Source organism: Rhineura floridana, chromosome 16 (assembly GCF_030035675.1).
Source record: "Rhineura floridana isolate rRhiFlo1 chromosome 16, rRhiFlo1.hap2, whole genome shotgun sequence".
NCBI lineage: Eukaryota > Metazoa > Chordata > Lepidosauria > Squamata > Rhineuridae > Rhineura > Rhineura floridana.
In genome coordinates, this window is record NC_084495.1 from 35,175,890 (window position 1) to 35,193,381 (window position 17,492).

The 17,492-nt window shown below is 45.6% G+C and overlaps 1 protein-coding gene across 2 annotated transcripts in view; it reads left to right on the forward strand.

Moving 5' to 3' along the window:
* The window catches only part of SLC7A3 (solute carrier family 7 member 3), a 34,220-nt gene extending 17,830 nt beyond the window's left edge, over positions 1–16,390 (forward strand). For both annotated transcript variants that reach the window (XM_061598992.1, XM_061598991.1), the window contains exons 2-12: positions 2,982–3,391; positions 4,579–4,737; positions 5,688–5,868; positions 6,699–6,811; positions 7,682–7,904; positions 8,759–8,898; positions 8,975–9,077; positions 9,258–9,469; positions 10,145–10,311; positions 10,791–10,899; positions 11,059–16,390. In XM_061598992.1, the coding sequence (XP_061454976.1) occupies positions 3,022–3,391; positions 4,579–4,737; positions 5,688–5,868; positions 6,699–6,811; positions 7,682–7,904; positions 8,759–8,898; positions 8,975–9,077; positions 9,258–9,469; positions 10,145–10,311; positions 10,791–10,899; positions 11,059–11,177 (1,896 nt within the window). In that variant the 5' untranslated portion in view covers positions 2,982–3,021 and the 3' untranslated portion in view covers positions 11,178–16,390. The remainder of the gene's footprint in view (positions 1–2,981; positions 3,392–4,578; positions 4,738–5,687; positions 5,869–6,698; positions 6,812–7,681; positions 7,905–8,758; positions 8,899–8,974; positions 9,078–9,257; positions 9,470–10,144; positions 10,312–10,790; positions 10,900–11,058) is intronic.
* Positions 16,391–17,492: the final 1,102 nt, after the last annotated feature.

Genomic DNA, 17,492 nt, shown 5'->3' on the forward strand with positions numbered 1-17,492 from the left:
TTCAAATCTGCCTGTCCTAGAGAATAGTCTGGACCATCAGCTCCCTGTTCAGAATGTTGCTTCTTTTATTCGCCCCCCCCCAACTCTGCTTCTGATTTGTGTCCTGCAATTCTTGCAAGATTGAGATGCCCGATATAGCTCTGTATAAATATTTGGATGCATGGACTGCTTATATTAATTTATATGTTTAAGTGAGGATCAATGGAATATTTTTACTGTTCGTGTCAGCTGACAATGTTTCTTTCTTTGTCTCTGTTATATTTGCAAAAATGTATTTTTTAATTAAAAATACATCCCCAAGCATTATCTACAGCCTTGTTTTTATCCTCATGAGATCACCATGTGGGCCTGAGTCCCATTAAAGTGGAGCCATTTCCCCCTCCATGCTTTGGTCCTGTGTGCTTGGGCAGGTGGGATTGCGCTATCTTGTGATTTTAAAACTTTTTACTTTGTCTTCATATAGTAGTGGAATCTTGAGAGCTTGTTTTAGATGCTGTCTTTTGGATCTAACCTACACAAGACTTATAACAGTAAGAACATAAGAACATAAGAAGAGCCTGCTGGATCAGGCCAGTGGCCCATCTAGTCCAGCATCCTGTTCTCACAGTGGCCAACCAGGTGCCTGGGGGAAGCCCGCAAGCAGGACCCGAGTGCAAGAACACTCTCCCCTCCTGAGGCTTCCGGCAACTGGTTTTCAGAAGCATGCTGCCTCTGACTAGGGTGGCAGAGCACAGCCATCATGGCTAGTAGCCATTGATAGCCCTGTCCTCCATGAATTTGTCTAATCTTCTTTTAAAGCCATCCAAGCTGGCGGCCATTACTGCATCTTGTGGGAGCAAATTCCATAGTTTAACTATGCGCTGAGTAAAGAAGTACTTCCTTTTGTCTGTCCTGAATCTTCCAACATTCAGCTTCTTTGAATGTCCACAAGTTCTAGTATTATGAGAGAGGGAGAAGAACTTTTCTCTATCCACTTTCTCAATGCCATGCATAATTTTATACACTTCTATCATGTCTCCTCTGACCCGCCATTTCTCTAAACTAAAAAGCCCCAAATGCTGCAACCTTTCCTCGTAAGGGAGTCGCTCCATCCCCTTGATCATTCTGGTTGCCCTCTTCTGAACCTTTTCCAACTCTATAATATCCTTTTTGAGATGAGGCGACCAGAACTGTACACAGTATTCCAAATGCGGCCGCACCATAGATTTATACAACGGCATTATGATATCGGCTGTTTTATTTTCAATACCTTTCCTAATTATTGCTAGCATGGAATTTGCCTTTTTCACAGCTGCTGCACACTGGGTCGACATTTTCATCGAGCTGTCCACTACAACCCTGAGGTCTCTCTCCTGGTCGGTCACCACCAGTTCAGACCCCATGAGCGTATATGTGAAATTAAGATTTTTTGCTCCAATATGCATAATTTTACACTTGTTTATATTGAATTGCATTTGCCATTTTTCCGCCCATTCACTCAGTTTGGAGAGGTCTTTTTGGAGCTCTTCGCAATCCCTTTTTGTTTTAACAAAGATTCAGGACTGTGTGGTCTTGGGGTTTTCCTGTGCATCACATGCCAGGTTTAATGCTGACTTCAAGGTCTCATCCAGCCTGGCCCATAGCCTGTCCTGGAGGAAAGTTTGTTCTGTTGTCTGTTAACCAAAGTTGGCTTCAACGTAGTTAATAGCTGAAGGTTCCTTCCTGCCTTTTTATCTTGTATAAACACTATTAATCCTTGCAGTGTCCCAAGATTTGCTTTTTGCTAATCTTCATGGACACTTGCAGCTTGTGTGGATTTAATGTTTAACCACCATCAATCTGAATCCTAAACTGGCCTTAGCTATTTCCTTAAATACTCAAAAGCTCTCTTTTGAAATATAGATTATATGTGTAGGTTCTATACAGTAATACCTCAGTTAATGAAGTACATTCATTCCTGACCATGACTTCTTTAACAGAAACTTTGGAACTACGTGTAGGAATAACATGGAAAGAATAGGGATTGGTTCCTACACCACAAAAAAGAAGAGCAGTTCAACATATTTCAGCAAACTTTTTATTCAAAGCTAACAATACGCATGTCTGAAGTGAAACAACAAGGTCAGGTAGGCCTTGCATACAGACCACTTGGAGGCTTTTTCCAAAATGCACCCAGGGATGCTTCCCTTGCCTTTTTTCTTTTATCATGTAGCACTCTTGCTATAGCAATCTAAAGCTTTGAGCACAGTTCTCCTCTCCCTACACTCCGTGCGCTTGAGCAGGCAGGCAAGGGGCAGCCGCCACCATCACCACCCTGTGCTTGGTCAGTCTCTCTCTCTCTCTCTGTGCCACCCTCCCCTACGCTTGAGCAGACACGTCTGCAGTATATAGTGCTTCCAAGGCACCTGAAGCACTATTTACTGTGGAGGCGCCTGCGCCACCTGGCAAGGAGTGCCATTCCAGCCACACGTGAGAGCTGCCTGGAGCAGCTGCAATCCAGTAGACAAGGAGCCACATTCTGACTATGTCACAGTGTGTGTCCCTCACCATGCACCCCCCAAATTTTTTTTGTTAAAAAGAGCTTCTTTCCTGGAGGATTTGTTATTACTATAATGTGAGCCTAGAGTCTTTTTTTCATTCCCATGTCACTAAATGAAGTAGATGTGGCATCCTGAGCCCATAGACCAAGGGGGCTAATCTTTTTGGGCCCAAGGGCTACATTTACCTTTGACCAAACACTCTTTTAAAAGACATAAGGTTTTACACAAAGGAGCTGACCCTGAAAGGGTGAGCTTGACCACTCAGGGAAGGAGGAGTGAAACCCCACTGTGGGGCAAATTGCTGGGGACAAAGGATGGTCCCGATTCCAAGCGGTGTAAAACTCAAAGCTTGCTGGGCCACATTTTGGCATTGCCATTCGATTGGTTTTGTTAGATTCCCACATCCTTGCCAACACACATTTGGCATTGCTGTCTGTAATACTGCAATGTTCTCTTCTCCAGATCTTTTGGAGGTGTTGGACACTGCACAAAATCATCCAGGATGTTGAAAAGAACCATGGCAAGCTTTGGCAAGAAGCTGATCCGGCAGCGCACGGTGAACCTCGGCTCCGAGGAAACACAGCTAGCTCGTTGCCTGTCCACCCTGGACCTCATAGCTCTTGGCGTGGGGAGCACCCTTGGAGCTGGTGTCTATGTCTTATCTGGGGAGGTGGCCATGGATCAGGCAGGCCCTTCCATTGTACTCTGTTTCCTCATTGCGGCAATCTCATCAGTGTTGGCTGGTCTGTGCTACGCGGAGTTTGGAGCCAGAGTGCCCAAGGCTGGCTCTGCCTATCTCTACAGCTATGTGACCGTTGGGGAGATCTGGGCCTTCACCACGGGATGGAACCTCATTCTCTCCTATATGATAGGTATGTACTATTCAGCTCAGAGCAAAAAAGGTGGTTCTGAACAATGAGACAATTTTTTTTTCCATCTTGAGATTCAGATGCAAGAAAACTGGAATTTGCCTGCAGCGTTGCATCAATGAAGCGCCCACCGTTGGGTCTTCTTAGCAGGCCAAGATCATCCCGAGTTGGGCTCCACAGACTAGATTATTATTTACACATTCAAACAAGAACAGCACAACAGGCTGCATCATGGTTATGTAACCCTTTTATGTATAGCCTGATTCCTTCAAATATTTTTTAGGCTGTTGTTCCTACTGACTGCTTTTATTCATCCAAAAAAATCAAAAAAAAAATCAAAGCACATATATGAAGTAGGGAGAAAAAACCAAATAGCAGCAAAACAATAATTAATGCTTCTTAAAATAGAGAGGATGAATATGGTTTAGGCAGAATTAATATCAAAACAGGGCAGAAATAAAACCATTAAAAACCCAGAAGATCTTAATTTATCTTGTAAATGGTGCTTGTGCCTCCCTCACTCATCAGGGAAGGGTGGTTTCCAAATGGAGTGATAGCAGTGAAAAAGTACAACACTCTACCCAGCCACTACCCATCTGACCTCACCAAATGTAGGCACCTAGAGGAGGGCCTTGGCAGTAGCTCTTGGATTTTGTGTAGTTTCACACAGGAGGAGGAGGGCCTACTCCTTTTAGGTATCCTGCTTCCCAGCCATGCAGGGCTCCATGTTTAAAACCAGCACTTTGGAACTGTGCTTGGAAATGGACTGGCAGCCAGTGAAGCTCTTTTAAACACTTGCTAACTGCTATGAAATGTTATTTACAATTAAGTGGCATACAAATTCTTAAACACTTGGCGTTATATGTTTGACCACCCCTACCCAACAGTTACTAGTAGCAGTAATCCTAGGCCAACTTAACTTTCCAAGTAGTCTTTAAAGGCAGTCCCATGCACAGTGTCTTGCAGTAGTCTTATCTGGCATTTATCAGAGCATGAATAACAGTGGCCAGACAGAAAAAAGGAGGGTTTTGCTTTTGTCCGTGGCACGTGGCTTGTCTTGTTAGCTCGAGGTTTTTCTTTTCATATGTTCCTCTGCAGGCATCTTTCTGTGGAGTACTGAGGTGCACTGAGATGTGTGGCTGCTGGGGGCTAAGGTTGTGATAATGAAGAGCTCTCTGTTTCTTTGCCAGGGACAGCAAGCGTCGCACGTGCCTGGAGCTCCACCTTTGACCACATCATCGGCGGCCATATCTCCACTTTCTTCCAGAATCGGACTGCCCTGCATCTGGAGAACGTGCTGGCTAAATATCCCGACTTCTTTGCTCTCTTTCTGGTTTTGCTGCTTACAGGTGAGACGATCCTTACAGTGCGGAAGCTTTCCTCTGTTGCATATCCCTGTCTTAGCAATTATAACAGCAGGAGTACCTAAGTTCTGATTGACACGAAAGGGGTGTATACAAATATGCATGGTAATGAGAAAGTGGATAGGAGTGTCCCTTGCCCCACCTCCCAAAGGCTAGATTCAGGAGTCCTCCAATGAAGCTGAATGTTGGGAGATGCAGGGCAGACAAAAGGAAGTAATTTTTTTCAGACGTTCCATATGGAATTAGCTGCCACCAGCATAGAGAGTTTTAAATGGGGATTAGACAAATTCATAAGGAGCATAAGGCTATCAGTGGCTTCTAGTCATAATGGCTGTATACCACCTCCATGATGTGAGGGCTCTGAATACCAGGTGCTGGAGAACAACAGTGGGAAGGTTGTGCCCATGCACTGTATATGGGCTTCCCAGAGGCATCTAGTCGGCCAATGTGGGAAACAGGACGCTGGGCTAAGGGTGTTCTGAAAAGGCTGTTGTTACATACTTGACACTGACTGCTGTGAAGTCTGTTCCGTTTGCCTGAAATTTCAACTTCGTTTCTCAAAGATAGCGATGAAGGTGCCAAATGAATCTCCCTGTGAAGGGAGTTCCACAGCTGGGGCGCCACCACGGAAAAGACCCCCTCTCAAGTAGCTTTCTGCCTAACCTCCAGAGAAGACTGAAACAGGGGGAGGGCTTCAGCCTAACTTAGCTGGTGAGCCCTTGAAACGTGCCAGTCATAGGCTGTTGTTTATAAGGCTCTGTAGGTTAAATCCAGCACTTTGAAATGAATAGGTTCTGCCCTAGAAAGTGTGAAGCTGATCATAATAGTTAACCCAGAAAGCCTCTTGTGTCTGAGACCTAGTGGGCAATTACTTCAAGAAGGCTTGCTCCAAAGAGACCTGGCATCATTCTGTGGCCCCCATATCTCTCTTTCAGCCTTGCTGTCATTTGGTGTGAGCGAATCTGCCCTGGTGAACAAAATCTTCACCGCCATCAACTTGCTGGTCCTCAGTTTTGTCATCATTGCTGGCTTTGTGAAGGGAGACGTTAAGAACTGGAACTTGTCCGAGGAGGATTATCAGAACCGCACGCAGAAACTTGTGGAGTCTGGAAGAAAGTAAGGGCTCTTCTCCCTACGTGTGGCATCTGCCTGGCCTGCTCTTCTAGCTTTTATTGAGCTGTAGACTGGTGCCAGCAGCCATCTCCTGTTCTCCTTGAGGATTACCACCATGCCACTGCAGGTGCTGCTGGCCACCCCCTCCTTGCTGCCAGGTTTTCTTACGATGCTGTGCAGCACATTTATATTTATTTATTTATTATATTTATATCCTGCCTTTCCTCACAGTAGGAGCCCAGGGTGGCATGAAGCACATAAAGAAGAGGGGTGGGCGAAGGGTAAAGGAAGCAGCAGAGGGTAGCCAGTTGGAGAGGCCCTGACGTGGCTCATGGACCAGCTATTCTAGAAGGATGTTTGGTTCACCAAGTATATGTATCTCTATGTGGAAATGCTGTCCCAGTCCTGGCTTCCTTGAAAGTTGCTGAAGAATCAGCATGGATGGGGTGTTTCCAGCTACCCCCACTCCACCTCACCTCACCCCCTGCCTTTGGAAGCATCATAAGAAGTTGCTGCAGGGACAGAACTCTAAATAACGTCATGGGTGGGGTGTTTCTAGGAGCAAAGTTGAAACTGTCTTAATTCCCTTTTATTGTTGCTCTGTTGACAGGAAGTGTAATGTTGCCTGCTAAGAGATGTAATGTTATATTTATTGCATTGAAAAGGTATTTGTGTTTGCTGAGATACTTGCTGTTATGTTACCGTTTCATTATTTTTGTTGTTATGGAATTATTTTTGGTAATTGCTGTTCACTTTGTTGTAAGCTGCTTTGAGCACAATTTTTTTGTGGAAAGGCAAATCAGATGATGATGGTTTTTTTCTCTCTCTCCTAGAGTTGGGCTCTTTGGCAATGGTGGCTTTTTCCCGTTTGGCTTTGAGGGGATCCTTTCTGGGGCTGCCACGTGCTTCTATGCCTTTGTTGGATTTGACTGCATTGCGACAACAGGTGGAGTATCTGCTTTTGAGGTGGGGCGGTGGTGGGTGGGGTGACAGATCCACTTCTCCGTTTCCCATTTGCCCAGGAGCACAGGTAGATGTGCAGTTGGAGAGTGAGAAATGTTGTGCTCAGTGGCTGGGTGTGAGCTGCATGCATCGCTGTGTGGGGACCCTGCTGTGCTCCAGGGCAGACTGAGTTGCTCTTCTGTACCAGCTGTGCTCCTTAGTAGCAAGTTTCCTATTTGTGGTCTGGGGAAATAAGCAGTTATTTGTGCCACAGTTGGTTGCTTTATCTGAAAGTGCCAGAGGAGGCCCCATTTTGCACAGCAGAGTTCTGATACATAGGGATGTTCTTTGCCTGAATGGTAGATTTGCAGTGCAAAAAAACCACACCTGCCACTCTCCAGATGCACACATTTAAAAACTCTCCCTGTCTTGGGTGTAGTAAATGAGAGACATTTTCACTGGAATCTCGTCTAGGTCATTTTGCACACCTCCCTGCTTTTCTAGGGATGGGGGAGAAAATTGTTGTTTGCATTTTAATGTAATTTGCACTTCCTGAACCAATTATACAAATAGAAACGCAGCTCTCCTTTGAAATGTGCACTTCTCTGAAGTTCGCTATGCCGTTCCCCAACCAAAGTGTGTATAGAAAAATGCGCAGTTTAGGGGAAATCGCTTGCAGAAATGCGCATGTTGGCCAATATTCTGCACAGAGTGCATGTATTTGGTGAAATATGCACACAAATGTCCATGGCGACTTTAAAAAAAAATACAGACTGATGCGGAAATAGGCAAACTGAACCTACAAATGGAAAAATAAGCAATGGAGACAAACTGAAATGGACAGATTTCTTCCTTCCCTGCCCCCCTTCTCCAGGCGAGGAAGCCCGCAACCCGCAGCGCGCGATCCCCATTGGCATCATCGTCTCTCTCCTCATCTGCTTTGTGGCTTACTTTGGGGTTTCTGCTTCCTTGACCTTGATGGTGCCCTACTTCCTGGTGGACAAGGAGAGCCCCCTGCCCGACGCTTTCAAGGCTGTGGGGTGGGAGCCAGCGCGCTATGTTGTAGCCATTGGCTCTCTCTGTGCCCTCTCCACAAGGTAAGGGGTACAGAGGCGAAGCAGAGAGTGGGGTTGAATTCCCTTCTGTGGTTACGTAGGAAGCTGCCCCAACACCAAGTCAGACCATTGGTCCATTGAGCTCAGTATTGCTCTCCGGGCCTGAGGATGACGGGGATTGAACCTGGGACCTTCTGCATGCAAAATATGTGGTCTACAACATGCCCTTCCCTTGATCGGCTGCAGTTATTCTCTTATTTTAAGCTCTTTTCTTCAGCATTTATATCCTACCTTCTCACCAAGGATTGAAGGTGATTAAGAAGCAAAAACATACACAATGAAGGAAATGCCAGAGAAGAACAGCAAGCTATAAAAACAAATAAAAGAGCAGATAAAAAGGACATCAAATCTGCCACCAGTGCTTAAAAAGACCCAACTCCAGTTCTAAAAGCAGGCAAGAGAAGGAGTCTAAAGGCCATTAAAGGCCATTAAAAACCCAAGAGAACTTTGCCTAGCACTCAAGGGTTCTAAGGAAGGGTGCGAGGCGAGCATGGCGCAGCAGAGAGTTCCCTGAGCATGGGTGTTGCCACAGAGAGAGCCCTCTCCGCAGTGGCCACTGGCCTGCCTGGAGAGAGGCCTCCGTCTTGGTAGATGGGCAGGGTGTTGTGGGAGGAGGCAGCCTTTCAGAGATACCCCGGGCTCCAGCCTGCTTAGAGCTTTAAAGGCCAGACCATCACCTTGAATTGAGCTCAGAGGCAGACGGTGGGGGATGGCCTGTGCCAAGTTTGCTGCGGGGATTTGCTTGTTACAAGTTGTTGGCCATCTGTCGTCTCTTCCTGTGGAAGCGCTCAGGTGCGCCCGGGTGTTGACTCCTATGTCCTTCCTGCCCAATGCAGCTTGCTCGGTTCCATCTTTCCGATGCCACGAGTGATCTACGCCATGGCCGAAGATGGGCTACTCTTCAGGTTTCTCTACCGGGTGCACAGCCGGACTAAGACTCCCTTGGTTGCCACAGTTGTGTCAGGCATCATTGCTGGTATGGGTCTCTTTCCCTTCACGCTTTGCTCTCGCACAACCTGAGCAGGGACTCACGAGGGGCCATTCTCTTACAGGCCTGATGGCGTTTCTCTTTGAGCTGAAGGACTTGGTGAACCTCATGTCGATTGGCACTCTGTTGGCCTATTCCCTGGTGGCTGTTTGCGTTCTCATCCTCAGGTAGGGGCCTCTTGGAGGGAGCACCGCTCCGCACGGAGTTCTCCAAGCCCCATCTAGACATCGTGCCTCCTTGGTGCATCGGGGCCTTAGCTTCTCCTGGCCCGGGGGAGTCTCCTTTTACAGGAGAGCTGTCAGGGGACTGCAGTTTCTTTCCTTTAACCTCTCTGCCTTTGCTGATAGGTACCAGCCAGAGCTGTTCGGCACCTCCAGAGACTTGGAAATGCTCGAGATGAATGGAAGCGAAGAAGAGAAGGTGGTAATTAATCACGCAGTCAGTGATGGCCAAACGGCACTCAAAGAGAAGTTCACCTGGAGGAGACTTTTCTGCCCCTCTGCAGACACCCCAACTTGCCTCTCGGGGCGCATTGTCTACGTCAGCAGCACGGTTATCTGTAAGTGCTGGTGGAGGTGGGCCCTGAGCTGACTGTGCTTGCTCTTCTGGATACGTGAACGTAGGAAGCTGTGTTACACTGACTCAGACCCTTGGTCCATCTAGCTCAGTATTGTCTACACTGACTGCAGCGGCTCTCCAGGATTTCAGGCAGGGTTCTCTCCTAGCCCTACCTGGAGGTGACGGGGATTGAACCTGGGACCTTCTGCATGCAAAGCATATGTTCGACCACTAAGCTGTGGCCCTTCCACAAACTTGAGTGCTCCTCAGGAGTGGTGCTGGGACTGCCAGTGCTTCACGTGGGCCCAGGAAGAGCTCCAGTATGCCTTTGGAGATGGATTTCTGAGGGTGCTTGATTAGGTGGGCACATCAGACTAATGTACTGTCTTGTACTAGGAACCAAGCAGTTGTTCGAGACTGGAAGAACAAGGGGGGGGGATAGTTCAAAACAGTAGGCAGAAGCTTTGCATGTTAAAACAGGGCTGGGAAATCTGTTGCTCTCCAGATGATGTGGAACTACAACTCCTATCATCCCCGGCCATGGGTCATGCTTGCTAGGGCTGATGAGGGTTGTAGCTGGGCAACATCTGGAGGGCGACAGGTTTCCCAGCCTCGTGTTAAACAATTCTCAGATAGAAGGATGGGGAAATCCCCTTTTGTTTTTTTGTCTTGGCAGCTGTAGCGATCACTGCCTTGTGTGGTATCCTGGCACAGCAGTCGGCGGCACTCATGCGGCGCAGCGTTGGCTGGGTCATCGCCTCTGTGCTTCTCCTTGCCATTTTGCTCATTGGCACGATCATCATCTGGAGGCAGCCGGAAAGCAAGACACGCCTCAGTTTCAAAGTAAGAATCCTGGCCAAAGAGCTGCTCTTCTCTGTGGGATCTTGGGGGCTTGTATGTAGCAGAGATGGGCCTTTAAAGCACCCCCCCAACACACACACACAATTTTTTCTCTACTACTTCAATGTTTCAGAAATAAGATGGAACTGATGGGAGAAAAGGATTTTCAGGAAAGGATCTTTGCAAAACATCATAAAGTTGAAAAGGCCATGTCGCATTCTTTCTTCCTCTTTAAATTCCATTATGTGGAGATTGAGCATTTGTGCTGGAGGCACTACACAGGGCCTATGCAAAGACTGTGCTTCACATACCTCCCCTTTTCAGCCCTCTCCCCACCTCATTAGATGGAAAAGGACTCACTAAAAACCAGACTGGTCTGTAATCCTAACAAAGATTTTGTGCCACAGCTAGTTTTCCCTGAAACGCAAAAATTGTACATTCTCTTGCTTTGTGGAAACCTTGTCTTCTTTGTTTGTTTACAGGTCCCTGGCCTGCCATTGCTTCCTCTCTTTAGTATCTTGGTGAACATCTATCTCATGATGCAACTGGATGCAGGCACTTGGGCCCGCTTTGCTGTCTGGATGGCAATAGGTAAGGAGCCGCTCTGCCCTTGTCGGTGCTGCTGTACAGGGGCTGATCCCGGCAGAGGCTGTGCTGATTCCCAGCCACGCTTGGTGGTGCAGGCATTGCTTGATTGTCAGGGGAGGCTGTGGATACTCTTGTGACCGTGGGGCTCCATTCCTCTTTCAGGCTTTGCCATCTACTTTGGCTACGGGATCCGCCACAGCGCAGAAGGACAGGTCACTCGGCAGTCAGCGATGAGCAAACCTCTGCAATGTCAGAGCCCAAGCCAAGATGCAGAGATCTGAGGATGTGAATCTTTCCTTGTCCCCACCATCCACACACCACAGGTGCCCTTGAGCTCTTACCTGCCTCCTGCCCCTCCCTATGGCAACAAGCAGGAGATAACAAGATCCCAGCAAAATGATATCTTCAGTACAGTGTTGTCAACAGGGTCTTCCTGCAGGGAAGAACAGAAAAGGAAACACTGGTCAGGAGGCAGGGCAGATGCAAGGCATAGCCAATACTCCTGGCCTAGGGGGTGGGAAGCCAACACCCCAGCCAAGAAGCTGCCACTCCCCTAAAGTCTGTGTTTATTCTATTTGGGCTTAGTTGGCTAGAAGTTGCCTTTCCCACGTGTAGATGTATGTGAAAACACCAGATTGTCTGCAGTCCAAAAACAAGACTCTGTGTCCTGTAGCTATAAGCTTTCTTGCTTTCCTTTTCTTGTTTGTATAAATGTCAAAATGTTGGTGTTTTGTACAATTAAAACTCCAAAGGACCTTTTTTAAAAAAGACAAACCAAACCATTTTTTGTTATGTTGGCCACACTTGATGTCAGTTTACTTTCTTGTTAAGCTCATATTCAATGCACTTGCGAAGGGATTTTATTTTCAAGAAAAGCTAAGATATGCGCCTCTATGAGCTGTAAAATTATCCCAGGGCTTCTGGCAAGCTCAGTTTCGGCATTGTGAAGCTGGGACACAATCTCTTGAGTGGCTATAGTCAAGAGTCCCATTGTGGTAGCCCTTGCTGAAGGATCAGCAGGGGCTGTTAAGAGACAAATGCCAGGGTCCCACAGATTTCAACTCCTATAGCCAGACTCTTTCTGAGAACCCACACTGGAAAAGCCAACTTGGTCCTGCTTGTCATGCAGAATGACCACCTTCCCCTGCCCCCAACAAGTCAGTCATTGTACACAACGAGGCAAGTAGCTGCTCATTGCTGCTATGGTGCTTTTAAATGATGGTGTACTGTAGGGCATTAAAAGTAACAAGGCATATTTGAAATCTTTTATGCAGTGCCTCTGCTGCTCTTCACTGTAATTAGCAATCATTTTTGCAACCTGTATACATTGATTGTTTTATTTTGGGTGTGTGTGCTCATAATTCTACTTGTTGTAAGGATGGAAAACATTTCTGCATTGATGTCCATTCCATGCAGCCTGCTTCCTTATCTCCCTTTGCCCTGTTGCACTTAAAGCTTGTTTTGAGGTCTAGTAACTCCCTCCCCACAACCTTCAACTGTAATGGTGATTCACAGGAGCATGAATTATGTAGGGAGTATGTATGTATGCGGAGAATTATGTATGCTTTTGAATACCAGTTGCTCAAAACCAGAGAGTGGTATTGTGCTCTGGTTCTGCTTGCGGACTTCTCATTAGGGTATCTGGTTGGCCACTGTGAGAACAGGATGGTGGACTAGATAGGCCACTGGCCTGATTCAGCAGGCTCTTAGGAGTACGCAAGTGTCCGGCTGTACATGCTATAGTTCAGGAAAACACAAAAGCTCTTGGCTGGACGATTGTGCCTGTACTGATGCTGGTCTGTTATGTAGCTGAACATACGTATCAGTCTATTGGGCCAAGGTAGCTATTTTTTTTTTAGCCAGGTATTCTGTTTCAAAGTAAATTCATCTAGTTTCATCTAAGCTAACCAATGTTCTCATCCAGCATTTTCAGGCCTATGTACTGTAGCTGTAAAACCTGAGTTCCCCAAGCTGTCTGGAACATCTAAACCAGTTGAGCCTGGCAGGCTTTTGTGATCTTGTTAATCTGCAAAGCAGAGGCCTGTGTCCAACCTGAAACGTAAACAGAGTCAAGGGGAGTTTAATAGTCAGACCTCTTGTTCTCTATTACAGGAACCTCTCAGGGCTATCCTCCTTGTGACATTGTTGATAGGAAGTGAGCTTGCAGATCTAGAAGGGAACCTGCCAAGATAGGCCCTGGCCTATTTCAAGAATAAATAGTGTAAATGTAATCATGGGGTCAAGCAGTCGCACTATTAAGCTGGATTTATGGTGCTACAGAGGGACTTGTTCGCACCTGTTGATGAAGCACTTTGGTTTTTTTTATATTAAGTGAGAGCCCAAGCTTTCCATATGCTTCTGCAAAGACATTTAGGATAGTTTGAAGATCTTTCTCTGAACGTGCGGAGACTACATTATCATCGGCATATTGAAGTTCTATGACAAAGGTTGTAATTACCTTACTTTTTGCTTTCAGCCTAGTGAGATTAAAAAGCTTTCCATACGTTCGATATACGATTTCCACACCAGTAGGAAGTTTCCCTTCAATCAGGTGTAGAATCATAGCAATAAAGATAGCAAATAAGGTCGGAGCAAAGATGCAGCCCTGTTTTACACCTGATCCGACTCTGAATGGATCGCTCTTAAAACCATTGTTATCCAAAATTGTCTTTGTCAAGTTGTCATGAAGGAGTCACAAAATCAGAAGTTTATCAGGTCATCCAGTTTTCAGAAGGATGGTCCAGAGAGTGGTTCGATTCACAGTATCAAAGGCCTTCTTCAGATCAATAAACACCATATATAAAGGTGGATTCTGCTTCCGGCATTTTTCCTGAAGCTGTCATGCAGTGAAGATCATGTCCACTGTCCCCCTGGAAGGACAGAAACCATTTTGGGATTCAGGGAGGATATCTTCTGAGATCGGCAGGAGGCGTTTTGCGAGGATCCTTGCAGGGATGTTACCTGCAGTAGCAAGAAGATGCCTTGATAGTTCCCACAATGTGTTCTATTACCCTTCTTAAAAAGAGTAATAATTATGGCATCCCTAAAGTCTTCTGGGATCTCCTCCCTCATCCAGATTTTTTCAATGAGCTTATGAAGTTGTGTAAATTCAGGCCTACCTTCTTTAAAGACTTCAGCAGGAATCCCATCAGGTCCACTAGCTTTGTTATTCTTCATTTGATTAATGACCCTATGAATCAGCGACCTCCAATAGCATCTGTTATAAACCACCCTGTTCAGATCTTGTAAGTTCAGGTCTGTGGCTTCCTTTATGGAATCAATCCATCTCTTGTTTGGCCTTCCTCTTTTTCTACTTCCTTCTGTTTTTCCAAGCATTATTATCTTTTCTAATGAATCATGTCTTCTCATCATGGGGTCAAAGTATGATAACCTGTTTCATCATTTTAGCTTTTAGCAATAGTTCTGGTTTAATGTGTTCTAATGCCCAATTATTTGTCTCTTTCATGGTCCATAGTATGCACTAAGCTCTCCTCCAACACATTTCAAATGTGTTGATTTTTTCCTGCTTTTTTCACCGTCCAACTTTCACATCCATACATAGAGATCAGGATCGAACAGAGATCGGGAACAGTAGTTATACAGAGATATTTTTCTTCACCAAGACAGGAAAAAGTGGCTCAAAGTGACAGACTTGCAAATAGATGCAGTTTCCCAGCTGAAACTTATTTTTTGATCAAGAACAGTCCCTACGCATGTGCATGCACAGCTAGTAACATTTTCTTAAGCAGCAGAGTGATCAAACACCAACACAGCCCCCCATCTAAGACACTCAACATCCAACAGACTAGTTCTTTCTCCATCTCTTCCATGTAAACTGGCATCCAGTTTCTTAAAACTTAGAAACAAAGTTTTAGTTAGTACCAATGTAGTACATAACAGAGCTGATTGGTACAATAGTAGAGGCAAATGAGTACAACAGATTTTAATAAGGTATCCTGTCTGGCTAGTGAACTACCAGAGAACCAAACTTGGAGGTTGCAGCAATGATATTAATGGATATTGGGGGTTGAGAAAAGGCTCAGAGATAATTATAGGAAGCAGAACCTACTTCACTTTCAAAAACTGCAACTAAGAAAGTAGCTGCTGTTTTTAGAAATGGCACCTGATGAATATCAACATGTGTTGCTTTCCAGAATTGGAAGCCTTATCCTGCTGAGCAGAAACAGAAACCCAGGCTAACTCCAGAGAGCTAGTAACTTAAGAGCATCCCTTGAGCATATTTGATGTGGTTAGCTGGAGCCAGAGGAGTGGGGAACAGGCTAATGCCAACAGTTGGCAAAAGGCCAGAGCATATGATGGCTGCCAGATCCTTATCTGTTGTAAATCAGTTCTGACAGAACAGATTGCAAAATAAACTTAATAAAGAGCCACTGGCTCCAAGCTAGGGAATGGGTTTTTTTGTGTGTGTGTGTGTGTGTGTGTATGTAAAGCTCACACCCCCACTCTCTTCCCCTACCCACCCTCTTTATGAATAAGTGGCAATAAACTCAGGGTTTATTTAGTCCTTGCTGGTAGTACTCCACTGCTTTTTGCCCCATTCTTTATTTTAGCTCTCCCCCCACAAATAAAGTACACGTCTATACAGACTGCTAGCAGCTCCGCAGGATTTCAGGCAGGAGCTTTTTCCAGCTCTGGCTGGAGCCACCACAGATCGAACCTGGGCCTTTCTTATGCAAGACAGATGCTCTACCACTGAGCTGCAGCCCTTCCACAGAATTCTCTGAAGACTGAATTATGATTTGCATATTGAAAATGAAATTTCAATTACAGTGTTAGGCAAACACACCCTCCCTTCTTTCTAAAGCTGGCACTTATGGGGGTAGTTCCTCGAGATTCTAGGGTAACCTGGTCTTTTGCCCATTTAAAGTACAAACAGGTACTTTCCAGTATGAAGTAGGTCACTCCTCTTTGGACTGCAGAAATAATCCTTGGGATTCCAGCAAAAGCTCAACAGTTGCACTTCTCTTCTGTGTACACCAACAACGCATGCATGTAGACGAGGGATACATAACAATTGTAGTGCCAAATTCCATAAACCGGTTAACAGCTCTAGTCCTAGCCTTGTAGTGTACTTCATTTACCCAAACCTTTCCAACATAAGAGCTTCAGCAAGTGACCAGGGGCCACAGGGAATTCATAGATAGTATATTTAGCAGTAGTTCCACACTTACAGGAACACTTGATGTTTCCTCTTTGTGATGGTGGGGGAAGCCTTGCAGACAATTTCATGGAATTACACAGAAGTTCAACACAATAAAAAAGTACTATACTGTGGGAAATTAAGTGCCTACAAGAGTAAGGCTCAGACCAAATCTGGAGGTTAACCATCTCAGTACATACAATGACCTTGTCTTTGCACTGAACATGTAAGATGTTAAGAAGAGTTCTCTGTAACAACATGTGACCTGCAGCATCTGAAGACAGTTGTTGGACCAAATAAAAAGTATTGTCACACATTCTTGTGCTTTGTGGTTATAAAATCAACACCGATACATAGCTGCTTTGGTTTCTGTGCTGATTTCAGAAGGTAGTGCAGATATGAGCAGGCAGGCACTTGGGGAGAAAAACTTATTTCAATCCTGGAAAGGGAACATGGCAGGGTGATGAGAGAAAATGCCAGAGCAGAGATGTAGCACCATTTACTCCCCTAAAAATAAGAGATTTGTTAGGAGAAAAGGAGGAGACTAGCCCTTCCAGCGGATTAGGATTATTGGTCCAGATGCAGTTCAGCACACGTAACAGGAAAAAAAACTCTGGAAAGAAGCATGCCAGGAACTTTGATGAAAGATGCATAATATGAGCAGAAAAGGCAGATAAGCTCTAGCTAGGTATACACCCAGAGCAGAGTCATGCAACACACTGAGTGCAAGGGACCATCTCTAGAAAATGTTAGGCTCAGCAGGGCATTCTTGCACAGGAATCTCAGCAGCTCATAGGCAAGATGTACCTATTTAGTAACCTTTGTACATCTGCAAGAACAAAGGCAGCTGACTAAGGAGCAGCTATCTAGGCAAAGGAAAAAAAGGCTGAGCCTTGCCTAAAGAACCAGACCTGGTGCTTATAGATTAAGATTACAGCTGCCATTTGGAACTAGAGGGGGATACTTTAAGCAGTGGTCTTCAACTAGTGGGTTGCAACAGCTGTACTGTCACCATATAAACACATGCTGAAAGAGTAAGAAATGAGTCCCCAAATGCACGTTTCGGTTAAAGGTCAGTCCTGGGTCTAAAAAGGCTGAAGACTACTGCTATAAAGGGCACTTGCTACCAGATTCCAAGAACTGGTACTGTCATTTTTAAAACTAGATTTAGGCTTCAGCAGCTGAGCATCTTCTAGCATCAACATGTGGCAGTCACCAAAACACAGCAGGTATATTTCCTCAGTCCCACACAGAACTCTTTATTATTTGATTTATATCCCCGCCCTTCCTCCCAGCAGGAGCCCAGGGCAGCAACTGGGGAGGGAAAGGAGAAATTTCAATAGGATATTAAAATACTGCTCTGGCCAGCTATGCCAAGGATTACAATGAATAGGTGACAGTGGCTTCTGACGGCAAGTTAAAGCCCAGTCCCACT